The 15798-nt window shown below is 30.4% G+C and overlaps 1 protein-coding gene across 4 annotated transcripts in view; it reads right to left on the minus strand.

The window, feature by feature from the left end:
• rho-5 (rhomboid-5) overlaps positions 1-15798 on the minus strand; it is a 99529-nt gene that overhangs the window by 44477 nt on the left and 39254 nt on the right. For all 4 annotated transcript variants that reach the window (XM_085480486.1, XM_085480487.1, XM_085480488.1 and 1 more), the window contains exons 6-7: positions 15055-15607; positions 13699-14187 (exon numbers count right to left, since the gene is read on the minus strand). In XM_085480486.1, coding sequence (XP_085336612.1) covers positions 13699-14187; positions 15055-15607 — 1042 coding nt within the window. The remainder of the gene's footprint in view (positions 1-13698; positions 14188-15054; positions 15608-15798) is intronic.

A 15798-nucleotide genomic window follows, 5' to 3' on the forward strand; every position in this document is an offset into this window, starting at 1 on the left:
TATGTGTGATATTATTACGCACGAGAAATCTTATTCAATTATAGTTTTAACACCGATACGCATCAAATGACAAGGTGCCGAAGATGATATCATCGGTTTACTGATATCGGTTTACTGATAAGACATAACTTGATATCAATTATTTCATTAACACCGGAATTTCGCGCATCACTTCACAACTAAACAAGACTACCTTTCATAGTGAATCATAAAATGGACTTTTGTAAAAACTCGTACATTAATAATATTATTTAAAGGCAGCAAACAATTTCTATATATTTTTAGTCAATTTTTATTATAAAAATAGTATTATGTATGCATTACAATATTCGTATTTTTTTGTATTAAACAATAATATGATTAATTAATATTAATGCAGTATTTCTTTAAATTATTTTTTATCTTGCTAACTTCAGCATAAAATTTTCAATATAAAATTGAATCAATAACATTGAAATATAATTTATAAAAACACATTTCTAAACACACATGAGAGAGAAATGTGAAATATACATGTATATTTTCCTACAAGTTTTCCTTGTAAATGACCGAATGAATAAAAAATATGCTCCTCTCTCACTATTATTCCACGTTCGCGTATAAATCTAACCAACAGGTTATTATTACATAAATATCCTACCTCTCTCTCTCTTTCAGTCTCGTCTCCCGAGTCATTTTTACGTAAATTACTTCGCGTTACACCGCGATGTGCACTCCGTCACCACCGCGCCCGCAACATTTCGCCGCTCGCTGTTTAACACGAGGGAAAATGCGAGATTTAAGACGCGAAGAAGCGAGCGATATTTCACGACGCGTCCTAGAACAGGTGCTCCGCCAGCGGAAACGCGCTGCGAACTGAACGGACGCATGCGTCACGTCGCGCGTCGCACGTGGCGCGGTGGCTGTCAGCTGTTGGGCGTCAACAAGTCCCGCTATGCCTAGCAACGGCGGAATTCTGGATTCTGTTACCGACCGCTTGAACGGAACGGGACAATCTCCGCAGTTTCGCGTTCCTCGCAGCATTTCGACAATAGTGAGAGAATTTTCTCTCAGAATTTAGTACTAACAATCATGATAATTGTGGATGGAAAATATATAGTAAAATTTAGTACTAAAACAAAGAAAATTGAAAATTAATCGAATATTTTGTATCTTTTATTGTAGTAAAATGTACTTTTATTTATATATTTTTTATTAGCGATATATATATATATATATATATATATATATATATACACCCTCCATAAGTTTGGAAACACCTTACATTTTACAGTTAAAGAATTGCATCCAAATAAATAATAAAATGTTCTGACTTTTCCCTGACAATGCTAGATTTATAAAATTCCCTAACAATGCCCGGTTTCCCTGACCGCTGAGATACCCTAAAACGTGGATGAAAACTATATAGTAATTAGTAAAATATATTACTAAAACGTATAAAATTGAAAATTAATTAAATATTTTGTTTCTTTTATCGTGGTAGACATTAATATTTTTATTGTGGTAAATATTAATTAGAGACACTCCGAAAAAATCCTTCCTCCTCTCTCAGTGCAGAAGCACTAAACAAAATAAACTCTATTTTCAAGAATTCAAATACCAATCTATTATGTATATATCTTATAAAATAAAATATTCATTAAAAAATATTTAAAAATGCGACAAATATTGCTGCTGACGTCACATGCTATTGCGTTTTAGAGTACTCAATGTGCAATCTATATGATTCATTAGAAAAAAAGCTGGAATGATGCTTAAAATATACTGATAAATCTTTGTCGTAGGATTTTTTTAACAGTAAAAAAATGATTTTCTTAAGTAAAAAATTCATTCTTATATTCAAATAAGTGTCACTTAACAAATATTGAATTTTAAAAATTCAATGAAAAATCAGCAGCAATATCTGCCACATTTTTCAATAAAAATTTTACCTTTATATTACTAAATATACATATAATAAACTAGTAAAAACCTCATTTTAACATTCCTAATATTTCTGAGAAAAAATTCATGAAAATAAGGTTTTTTTATACTTCCTCCTTAAAAACACTGAAAAAAATTGTAAACTTGACTAAATCATTCAACTAACTTACAATTTTATTAATTAAATATATATTAGTATTTAATATATTATATTTAATGTAAATATTTGTATGTGTTCAATCAACAAAATAATATTTAGTTGAACGATTTAATCAAGTTAACAATTTTTTTTTCAATGAGAACAATTTAAAGTTACTTTCATATAGAGATTTGTATATATATATATGATAGATATTTATTTTAAATATTTTATCAAACAAATAAGCATCGAATAAATAGATTGCTTGTTTTTTAACAAAATGGTTTAATATTTTAATAAAAAAAAAGTTTAGTTTATCTATTCCATTATACGAAGTAATTTAACTTTCATGTAATAGCAATATAGATGAACAGCGAATAAAACTAAAATGAGCTTTGAAGGTGTTTTCTCGCTAATAAAAACGTTACCTAAAATAACAAAATTAATTTATCGAGTAAACTTGAAAGATTTAAAAGATACTGCGACGAGCGCAGTAACAGATGGCACAAAGAGGTGAGTAAATTCTTATAAATAGATCTGGAAGAGGAAAGAAGAGAATGTGTGAAAAGAAAAGAGAAAAAGAGAGATAGAGAAACGAATAGAATGAACTACGAAAATAGACACGGGACTTATGTTAAAAACCTAAGAAATACACCGGAAAGTAAAAGAGATTAATTTTTAAAAAAAGAAGAGAAAAAATAAAAGAAACAGAAAAAGAGAGAAAAAGAAAAACAATCCGACAGAGAAGAGAACTGAACAGGTAAGACGTGAAGAAACGTTAAAGAGGACAAAAAATGCACAAGAATAGAGAACAAAAAATAAACATGAATGATGACTAGTCGAGAATTCTTACGCAATTCGATTCGCAGAAAAAAGACACACATGTACACTATTAGCCGGTGTATTTTCATGTGTATATACACTTTATAGCGTGCAGATATGTAGCTAGATATCGTACGAAGGTTTACTTTCACCTGCCGAGCGGATTAGATTGGAACGTTTAAACGTGCAGTTGATTTCACGCTTATTTTTGCGTTTAAAATATATAGCACGACGAAAATAAGTTGTACGTAAAATAAATTTCGGATTAAAAATATTGAATTAATTTTTGTAAAAAAAAAAAAAAAAAAAAAAAAAAAAAAATTAATTCAGTATTTTTAATACGAAACTATTCACTAACAAAACATCTGATTTATTTTTCATTATTTTTGTATATTTTAAGCACAGATTATTTGTGGGTATTTTTGCGTAAAAAATTTGTGTAAAAAAAAAATTAATGAAAATTAAAAATTTTCACAAATATAATTCTAGTATAGAACTTATTTAGCTCTTATTGCCTTTTTTATTTGTAGATTAAAAATTAAAAAATTAGTTGTACGTAAAAAATAAGTTTTGTGTTAAAAATATTGAATTAATTTTTGTAAAAAAAATTAATTCAATTTTTTAATACAAAATATATTAAAAATTAATTTTTGTAAAAACTTATTTTTTACGTACAACTAATTTTTTTAATTTTTGTTATTTTTTTTACAAAAAGAAATTTTTTAACGCAAAAATACGCACGAATAATCTGTACTTAAAATATACCAAAAATAATAAAAAATAAATCAGATGTTTTGTTAGTGAATAAACAAAATGCATGACCTGTTTTCTCAACGAATGAAAATGTACCTATACGTATTTTGAATTCTTTATGCAATAAGCTTTCTCGTGCATAATCGAATATCCGTGATATTATATTTCTACGATAATTTTCGGTCTCCCGGAAAATGAGTGCACCCTCCTCTTTGCCATATTTTTGAGATAATCGATTGTACACATGCGCGATAATAATGCATGAACAGTATTTTAAGAGGGTATAAACGAGATGATGGGATCTAATGGGATTCCGCGGTTTGCGTAGATTCCACTAAAAGCCTCCAAACCAGCATGGGTTACTATTGCATTATCTAACGCATTATTATGCAACTTGCATGTCTGGAGAATATAGATTAGCTTAAATTGTATTTATTTATCGTACGGCTGTGTTAGATATTATATATAAACACGGACGTATAATTCGGAAAATAAATCTCCTGCTTCTTCACACTCGATAATTGGATCAAATATATTACTTTAATGTTTTATTTTCTTTTTGCAATAAATAAAAAAATATTTTCCTAAATTATAATTCTTTAAAAATAAATTTATACGCATATCATTTTTTATTGTTCCTTCATTTTCAACATAAAAGGAAAAGTGCACGAAATTCACGACAAAACATGAAGAGATAGTTTTCAACTTTCAGGGTGTCCAGCAGACTCGATGAAAAAAATTCCCTGACTTTTTAGTATTATTTTTTCCAAATATATAATTTACACATATCTATATGATAAATTAATTAAACGTTAAATCATGAAATCCTTGAGATATTTATTTAATAAAAATTTTCAAATTATTGAGACAGATGTAGAATAATGTGAAAAGATCCAGATAAATAGTAAAATTTCCTGACTTTTCCCTGACAATTCCAGATTTATAAAATTCCCTGACAATTGATCCTGATATTATATATATTATTTATATATATCTTATATATATTAATATTTATATGTATTATATATATTATGTATATTAATATTTATATTATATATATATATATATAAATTTATTATTTATTGTATATATTATACAAATTATGTATATATTAATATTTATATATTATATATATATATATAAAATATATAAATATTTTATATACATTATATATTAAATATTAAATATATTATATATTATGTGTATATTATTATATATTATATTTAAAATAGCGAGCATATATCGCGTCGCCAATAAAAAATAAAAGATGCTGAAGTCAGAGCTCATTAAGAATGATATATACAGGTATTCATGAAAGGCTAATAGTTTGGTCGGCACATTTGTTTGTCGAAGATCAGAGGGCGAAGGGACGACCACCGCAAGGATAAAATCCTTAATTGAAACTGACATGGCGACGGCCGGTGTCAGATTGCAATTTCGTGCGACGGGGCCAGTTAAACTCACGAGCACGACATAATTACCGAAGTTGCCAGCAGCTCGTGGAACATCGTCGTTGCCGACGCGAGACAATGCCCGGATGCTCCCCTTACGACTTCCGGGTCATTCGTCCACCCCTTCCCATCCCACACCCTCGCAAGAGAGAGAGAGAGAGAGATCATACTGAAGCAATCTGGATTAATTTGGATGAAATTTGAATGAAGGATTTCGGAGCAAAAGTGGACTCTGCTCATTACGTGAAGATCGACTTGGTCGAAAATTATTTCGAGATATTCCACGAACATTTGCTAATTAAATTGACGTTATATTCCGTACATGCGTGTTATATGTTTAATAATGTTGATATGATTTATATAATGTTATTTGTCAAATTCTTCATTGGATTTTACTGGATTTATACATATCCCGAATTTACGTAAGACTTTTGGGTAGAGAAGAAGGTCAGAATTTTCTTGCATAGAGGAGGTTGAAATCATTCTTACATATTTATTATTTTTAATAATGTTCTCTAATAAGAGAAAATTAAACAATTTTTTTCGTCAAAAAATCATGATTTCATTTTTGTAACCTGATATTTTTTGGGAAAAGATCTACTTTGGTATAATAAGTGTATTCGAATTTTACATCACTCATATTTAATCAATTCTTGGTCTAAAACAGGATTAAAATATTTTAAGAAATCTTGATAAAATTTTTAAATTTTACGTAAAATATATAATAGAGAAAGAGAGGAGGATTGAAATAATTCTTACGTAAGATATTTAAAAATGTCCTCTAATAAAATATAATCTAAAATTCTTATTCGTCAAATAAGCATGAATTTTTAATTTCATTTATTCATTGATTAGTTTTGATCAACTAATTTTAACTATTACGTAAAAATAATAAATATGTGACCTGATATTTTGGGAAAAGATGTACTTTGGTACAATAAATTTATTCAAGTTTCACATCACTCATTTAATCAATTCTTTATCTAAAATAGAATTAGAGTATTTAAAAAAACTTTATTAATAAAATTTTTTAATTTTACGTTAAAAAAAGGACAAAAGAGAGGAATCAAAAATCGAAAAAAAAGAAGCCTTACGTAATTTAAGGATAGCCCCATTAAGTACTAGAATAATTAGTATAGTTATAATAATTATCTAAAATAGAATTAAACTATTTAATTTTATAAAAACGTAGATATTTGAGAATCGCCAGACAGAATTTAAAAAAGTAAAACTCTTCTCTCGACCGTACTGGCAAATATTATTTATTAAATCACAACGTTTTGACCCTTCTTTGAGTCCTAATCAAGTGATTTGCGAAACGTTGTGATTTAATAAATAATATTTGCCAGTACAGTCGAGAGAAGAGTTTTACTTATTTAATTTTATGTTCCATTAATATTATTAATTTTATTATGTACATAATAAAATTGACTATATACACAAATATTTCATTTTATGTTCCATTAATCTTATTATACACATAATAAAATTTACTATATATACACATCAATATTTTTATTATTATATTACCACATAGATTTTAGGATAAATTCTAAGAGAAAATTCCGTATTGTAAAATTTATATAAAACATTTTATATGTTTATCACTTTTTTGGCATCTCTTCTATTCAAAACACTTAAAGAATTATAATTTTTAATATATTTTAAAATTATTAAAATTTTATATATATTTTAGTAAAATTAATCAATGTATATAATTGTGATAAATATTTTTTTATTGTGTTAAATATTAATCAGAGAAACTCTTATATAAAAATTTTTCCAATACCAAAAAAAAACTCACGATTATCATATGAATTTTAGGATAAATTCGAAGAGAAAATTCTGCATTGTTTTTATTTAAAAAATGTATATAAAATACATATTTTAAGTTTATCACACATTTTTTTGACATCTCTTCTATTCAAAACACTGAAGGTATAAATTTTTAATATCTTTTAAAATTATTGAAATTTTGCTATATATTTTAGGAAAATTAACCAAACATTGTATATGTATATTATTGTGACAAATATATTTTATTGTCTTAAATAATAATCAGAGAAGCTTATAAAATTCTTCCAATACTGTTCCACGATTAATAATTTTCAGAGAAAATTCTCTCCGTGTATCGATTAAATTGAATGCAAACATTTAGCATAACAAAGCGCAAAAAATGATTGAAAAAAAAACTCTATTTCGCGATACACAACATCGAATTGTTGAAACTTGCCGCGAAAGTATATATCTTGTCCTCTGTGTCCTCGATTCTCTTTTTACGTCTGGCAACAATCGCGGCGATTCCTTTATTGATTATTAGCCGCCTTTCATTCTCGGTGCGCATCCATTCGAGGATTCAAAAGAACGAAGAACGGAGGGGTTTTTTAAACGCGAGCCGGAGAAATTTAGAACGCGAGACCGCATTTGGCGGTGCAAAAATTGAAAGCTCCAAAAGAGTCGCGGCAATCAGGTTAATGGAGTATCGCGAGATGAACAAAGTTCGTTTTACTCCTTTCCATATCTTTCACATCCCGCGTAAAATCGTTTCAGTGACAATTAAGATACCTTTAATAGCGAACGAGCCGAGATACTCTCTCGCTCGATGACGTAGTTATATCTGTTATTATTGATCTGTCCGAAAGAGGGCGCGAGAGACACAAGATATGCAATATCGCGTGTTCTCCAATTATGAACATTAATTACAATTCGTCAGACTGAATAATTTTAATTGTGTAAATTTTCTGCTTCAAAAAATGGCTTTTTACCGTTATTTATTTAAAAACAATAATAATAATTAATATTCAAAAGTAATGTCCCGGTCTCTAATGCTTAATTAAAATATTTGTGCAGACCGATGCCGGAGATATATTTATTGTGGATTTCATACGTGATCAATTTATCATTCGAATTAATAATAAACTGAATCGCAAAATCAATTATAAACAACGTAATATTTCAATTTACTTTTGCTCGTTCTGATATTATATATACAATATTTCAATTTTTATATTTAACACTCATCCGCAGCATTTTGCGCGTAATTGTTTTCTGTAATTATTATGATCAATCAATGTTAATAAAATAATTGCTAATTAAATTGAAATAAACAAGCGTGGAGAGTAGAAATTGAAATTGGGACAGGAGAATAACTATAACTTGATCAATTATAACTTGATTTAACAGGAAATATATAACTTAACAGAATCGAGAGTAATATTGGAAGAATTTTATAAATTTTTCTGATTAATATTTAACACAATAAAAAAATATTTATCACAATAATATACATATAAAGTGTTTAGTTAATTTTACTAAAATATATAGTAAAATTTCAATCATTTTAAAATATATGAAAAACTTATAAATAAATGCCAAAAAAATTATAAACATATAAAATATATATTTATATAAAATTTTCATATAAAATATATATTTTATATAAAATTTTCATATAAAATATTGTATATATTAAAGATGGAATTAATTTTTCGATAAAATCTCCATAAAAAAGAACGACGGAGCTGAAAAAAAATCTCTTATTCACACCTCCCATCGTTCTCGTAAATAATATTTATCCCTCAATTAAGGGGCTCTTCCATTCTAATTCGTGAGCTCTATTATATACAGGCGCATTATTACGCGAGAGCATGTGCATATTGCGGAAGCCATTCTCCCCCTCCTCCCCCCATCACCCTCTATAATCTCCCCGTTACACGAGCAAGCTCTCAACACACATACTATGGGCTTTCGCCTGTTCTTAAGCTCGCCCTAATCAACGATTTGCTTTTTCTCTCGGCTCTGGCGATTACACGCGCAATATACATCGCAATTCATAACTATCGAAAGATACGAGGGTAATCCTTCGGTGCTCTGAAATTTTGTATACCGTACAGTTTTCGAGAAAAAAAAAGAAAATTGAGATATGAATGCTTTAAAACTATTTGAATTTGAATTTGAATTTTCATATAATCATGTTTAAAAAAATTATATTTATATTTTGGCTTTTTTTATATTTCTTGTATTTTCAGTTTTATAATTTTTGTAAATTTTTATAGCTATTTTATAGCTAGGAAGATGTAAATCTTTCGTATTTAATATACCTTCGAAAAAAAAAAAATTAGAATTCGGATGTTTTAACATTTTTATATAATCACGTTTAAAAAAACTTATTTTTAGTCGCTTTTTTTGGCTATTCCTTATTGTACATATTTCCATATTTTAATGAATTCCCAAAAATGCATTACTCCTCAAGATCATAAAATAAAAATTAATTTATTGCGCATAAATGTCATTATTGTATCAATAATCTAAATATTAATGTAACTCTAATATGGTATTGGAAGAATTTTATAAGAGTTTCTTTAATTAATATTTATCACAATAAAAAATATTAATTATATGTATAGCAAATTTTACTATGACATATTTTATATCTCATTGTAAATATTCATATTTTTTATTGTGGTGTAAATATTAAAATTAGAGAAACTCTCTAATAAAAGTCTTCCAATATCAAGTTGTCCCACAATTAGCATAATTTTCAGGATAAATTTTAAGAGAAAATTCTCTCTATTATTATTATAGTATTAATAATTAATTACAGTATTATTATTATTATTATTATTATTATTATTATTATTAGTATTATTATTATTATTATTAGTATTATTTATCGTAAATGTTACACATTTATGATAATTAATCAAGTTTGCAAAACAAAATCTAAAAAAAATTTTACATATACAGTAATGTATAAAATATATCGCATGACGGGGAAATAAATAAACACAATTAATTTGACAATTTATAAATAACAAATTAAATAAATATCTTGCCTTGTTAATTGATTCCACCAATTGTTCAAGCCTCCTCCTCTTCCTCTCTCGTTTACTTTGTTGTTATTGTTACTTCATGACACTTGACACTCATTCGCAATTAATTATGATCGCATGCGCAAATTAATCAGCAGAATATACAACAATCACGTGACACTTTGCAGAGACATTTCCAGACATGAATCGCACTTAATTTAATGACAATCGAAGAATGCGAGAAGCTAGATTATTTTATTTCACGGTAAAATAAAGTAAATGCTGGCTGATTTCGTCACGCTCAAAAATATGTAATGATAATTAAATTTACAGATATCGATGGAATAAAAAAAACTCGATATTCGTTTTTACGAATTACAACGATACTATATTACTTATTATAATTAAACGCGATGTTGTTCCACAAATCGATCCATATCATAACCGCAACGTTTTTATTTATTATTATTATTATTGTTATTATTATTATTATTATTATTGATCGAGAGAAACGCGTCGATTCTGCTCCGATATTAGAAGAATTAATGACTATGACGCGATACGAACTGTCAGAAAATGTATATAATCGAAATTCGATATCGCGAGCACGAGATATTTTCGACGCGCGAGATACACGTGTACGGGTTAGGTATACATTGCAGAACAAATCGATACGTCATACCGTTTCGTTACTTCGATCAGACAGCCTCGTCGTCGCGATTACCTGTGTCGTTTATCGCGCGATTTAATCACGATGCGCGAACTGATAATTAATATTAGGCGAATAATCGGTGTTTTGAATGGATAATATCGCGATTCGCGACCGGCTCGTTCGAGTCTCGCAGCACGACTGACGGGTTACGGAAGTGACGCGTATAAAGACGCATCGATACGAGTCTATAACAAAGTTATTATTTGTTACTGTTAATTGTTACGGAGCGAGAAAGAAAATTCACGTCAAATTTATACATGAACGAATCATTCTTTACTTGAAATATAATAAATAAGGATTTGATATAAGTATACCGATAAATCGATATATCGATATATCGAAATATTGATAAATCGATATATCGAAATATCGATAAATCGATATATTGACGCGTTGACGTAACAACAGCGCGCTGTTATTCCCAGAATGAGCCCCGAATATAAATAATTAATTGCTTGTCCGAAATAATTAATATAATAAAAATAAAAAATATGCGCGAAATATGTCCCTTTTTAAATTAATTAATAATACGCGTTTCAGATATACGGCTTATTCAATTGTACAATCGCAGCCGCGTTCTCAATCCGATAATAACTAGCAAATTACATCGGTGAAAAATTCAAAGCTCGAAATATATTTTATAATCCAGGCATATTGAAAGAAATAATAATTATCGCCCGCGTAAAGATCTCGATGAAATCACAATAATTTGTGATTTCCATCGAAAGAGAGAGAGAGAGAGAGAGAGTTGATTTCTGCGTAAAATAAATACGCGAGATATAAATTCATCATCATTGTTTTCGTAAATAATCATTGCCTAATAAATACTTGCGATTAAATGACTCTCGTTAGCCTATAGTCATAAATCCGCTCGTATTGAAGCGACAATTATTTATCGAAGCGGATATATTCACTCGAACTAAGAATCAAAGTGTGACAGTAATTATAAATTGTTTTATATATCTGCGAGATTTTATGTGCGGATATAACAATTATTTCTTCAAATACGATCGCAATAGATTATATTTTGCCTTTCGCGCTTTGAATTTTTCACCGATTTTAATCACGAGTTTAATTTGATCGAAATCTGTCCGTGCGAAAAGTTAACAAATCTAATTATATAATTTTTTTTTCGAATATTGCAATTTTCTGTATGCACGCTATATAGTTATGTGTAATTTTAACTTTTACATTTCTATGCATGTATATTGTGTCATAACGCGAAACTGTTAATATAAAATACATTTATCGAGAGAGTTCAATCAACCGCGCCAAAACTTATAATCACGATTTATGACAAATAATCGCATTTCGAAGGATAATAACAAAGACATAGCTAATACTATACTTGCTATCTCGAGCTTCGTCGCACGACTAACATCGGATAAGCATACATCGATATAAGGATACGATATGCAAACAAGGGCGCTATATTGTTATTACACCGCAGGAACGAGAGCCGAATGAATATCATATGAGAGAGAGAGAGAAGGAGAGAAAATTCTGCGAAAAATCAGCTGATTTTGACATTTGAATATTTGAGGATTTTTTCCTTGCCTTAAATATTTGATACAATCAAAAATAAATATATATTTAGAATATTGTTTCTTTTCGAAGTAATAAATTCCTATGACATCTATAATATCATATGAGAGAGAAAATTCTGCGAGAAATCAGCTGATTTTGACATTTAAATATTTGAGGATTTTTTCCTTGCCTTAAATATTTGATACAATCAAAAATAAAAATATATTTAGAATATTGTTTCTTTTCGTAGTAATAAATTCCTATGACATCTATAATATCATATGAGAGAGAAAATTCTGCGAGAAATCAGCTGATTTTGACATTTGAATGTTTGAGGATTTTTTCTTTGTCTTAAATATTTATAATACAATTAGAAATAATATTTAATACAATCAAAAATAAGTGTATATTTAGAATATTCCGTTTCTTTTCAAACTAATAAATTTCTCTTTCTGCCTCTCTCTTTACATTGTTTATCAGCAACAGAGATACAGAATTGTAAGACCGCAGATTTCCGAGAGAATCGTAGTACTCGCATTGTTCTCCAGTCGCGGTATAATAAAGTTTAACGTTGATATAGTGCTATGCAAAGTGCCGAGCGATCGTTGCATTCTGTTGATTAGCACGAATTCATAATTAACCGCATTATTCTCGCGAGTGAGTGTCGAGTGACAGCTGCGCAAAAGATAAACAAGAGAAGAAGAAGCAGCAAGTAGCATCGAACGAGTGGAGCAATTCATGGACCAATGTACTCTTATTCAATTTATTATTATTTATTAATTGTGAAATTAATTGCTTGTTTATCTCTAGTAGCAAAAAGCTTTTGCATCGCTGAATAATAAAAAGCATTTGAGATATTTCAATGCTTTTATTTTAGAGTACACTTGAAATACTTCATCAGATATTTATAATAGAATTCATATTTTTGTATTAATAAATATGATTGTCTATTTCAACATTATTTCACGATTTGTTTATTTAATTATTTAGATGAAGAAATTTGTATTTTTATTTCGTAAAGTTTATCTCAAAAAAAGCTTTTTATATAATTTTTTTAGAAAAATATCTGTGCGCGCATTTCGAAATATCGACTTGTATTAATTTTTATTTTATGCCTCTTAAAAGAGGGCAATCATGGATTTACGAGAATTATATGAATAAAACAAGGAAAAAACTGAAAGATAAAAATGCTTTTCTAACAACGATAGTCGGGAATATAAAATGTAAAGCAATAATAATAAATGAAGAAATAAATGTATCCTGCATTATTAAGTTTTATAAATTGCTCCGTCTCTTTAAAAGCATATTTTCATAATTATCATTATAATAAAAGCAGCTTGCATAATATTCACGTTTAACAAACGTCATAGAAACATTGTAGATAAATATACATATAACATCTCATGCATTTTAAAATGCATAAATGAAGATAAATAATCTTGTGGAATATGCGTATATAATTACCCGTCAATTTATATATTTGTATTTTGATAATTATTACCGCACTTTAATTTCGCAATAAATCATTCCGCCTCGAATAAAGCAAATAAAAGTACTCACCATGAAGAAGTCTGGGTGGGTATCGGCGGAAGGGTCCCGGGCGGCAGGGACCTCCTCATCTGGCAGCAGCCTCTTCCGTTGGCTGACGCGTCTCCGCAACAGGCGGCCGGGTTCGCGCACACGTGACGGCCGGCCGTCGTCGTCGGCGTCGCGGCGGCGGAAGTGGCGGCGCCGAACTCGACCGCGGACGCGCGAGCCTTGGGCCTCAGCAGCGGCGACGTGACGAAGGTCTCTCTCTGATTGGACGCCGTGCTGCTGGAGCTGCTGGAGCCGGGGCTGCCGCCGTGCCGGCCGCCCGCGGACGTCGCGTACGCGAAGCCGCGGAACCGGAAGTGCGGCGTTTGGTATGGAAAACCGGCGGGCGGCGGTAGCCGGTAATGATGATGAAAGCCAAGGTCCCGACGCATGTATGGATCGCCTGGATCGCTCGCGGGCACGTATCGATCGGTCGGCGTGTGCGCCGCGGGTGGCACGTACCTGTCCACATACCTAGACAAACAGGAAAATTTCAGACTTATGGTTCAACAGAAAATTCGCGGAAGGCGGTAATGTTGATAGGAAGTACAAGATTTTGCGGTGGAAAAACAATTGGCATTTATATAGCACGATCCTGATCAAGAATTCCGCGCTAATCTTATGTGAAGTTGGATCCTGAGAAAATCAGCTGATTTGCTGAACAAGAAATTGTTTAATTTTTTAATTCCAATTTCATTGCAAGGAAAATTCGAACAATTCCTTACAAAAAACCTCACACTAATTTTACATAAAATTGAAATTAAAAAATCAATTTTCAACAAATCAGCTGATGTTCTCGGATGAACTCTAATTCCAATTTCATTGTAAGGAAATTTCTAACAATTTCTTACAAAGAAACCTCACACTAATTTTATACGAAATTGGAATTAAAAATACTTAAAATTCGAACAATTTTCCTTCAAAGAACCTCACACTAATTTACATAAAATTGGAATGAAAAAATTAATTTTCCTTTCAACAAATCAGCTGATGTTCTCAAATGAACAATTCCAATTTTATTGTAAGGAAAATTTTAACAATTCCTTACAAAGAAACCTCACACTAATTTACTATAAAATTGGAATTAAAAATACTAAAAATTCAAACAATTCCTTACAAAGAAACCTCACACTAATTTACTATAAAATTGAAATTAAAAATACTAAAAAATCAAACAATTTTCCTTACAAAAAACCTCACACTTTACATAAAATTGGAATAAAAAAATGAATTTTCCGTTCAACAAATCAGCTAATGTTCTCAAATGAACTCTGATTGTAATAAAATGAGAGTTAAGGGAAGGAGTAGGAATGAAATTCCTTATTGTGTTTGTCCCTTTACCTGTCCGGGTAGAGCACTTCGGGCGGCGGCTGTGGTACATATCGTTCAACAGGGGTATGCGCAGTTGGTGGCACGTAGCTCGCGCTCGACGAACCGTAAGCGCGATCGGTCGAGGAGGTCGCTACGACGGAAGTGGCGCAAGAAATGGGCGTTATACGGCCGGTGTACCTGTCCTTGGGCTTCGGCAGAGACAGATATTTGTCGGTGACGCTGCGCGCCGGTGAATAGCGATCAGCAGAAGCGTGAAAACGCTCAGCTCCGGATGTAGCTTGAAAACGGTCGCCGTTGCCGCCGGAGGCAAAGTATCGATCTTGACCAAACTGATGATCGTTCTGGCTGCCGACCGAATAGCGATCATAGCCGCTTTGAACAGATTTCGAAACCAGATACTTGTCGACGGTGCTCTTCGTGTTTTGATAGCCGTTGTTGCCGCCATTGCTGCGGTGAACGTTCGACGACGCTTCGGGCGTTGGTGAAATTGACGGGAAACGTTCGTTGGAAGCCGATGATTGAGTGCCGGTGGACGTCGTGTAGGGCGAGTGGTACCTGGTGCCTGAGCGTCAAACAGAGAATCATATCGCTTGTGAATCGTGAAATAAAAAGCTCGAAAGAGAAACATCGCGCGATAACATCTTTCAATTACAGATATTTCGATACAACAAAAAATTAAATATGGAAATTGGCAGAGACACAATATACATTGATTATTCTATTCAATTTATCTATCTGTCGTTAAATAGAAGC

This window comes from Nylanderia fulva, unplaced genomic scaffold (genome assembly GCF_048542155.1).
Source record: "Nylanderia fulva isolate GAGA-0341 unplaced genomic scaffold, ASM4854215v1 Scaffold15, whole genome shotgun sequence".
Lineage (NCBI taxonomy): Eukaryota > Metazoa > Arthropoda > Insecta > Hymenoptera > Formicidae > Nylanderia > Nylanderia fulva.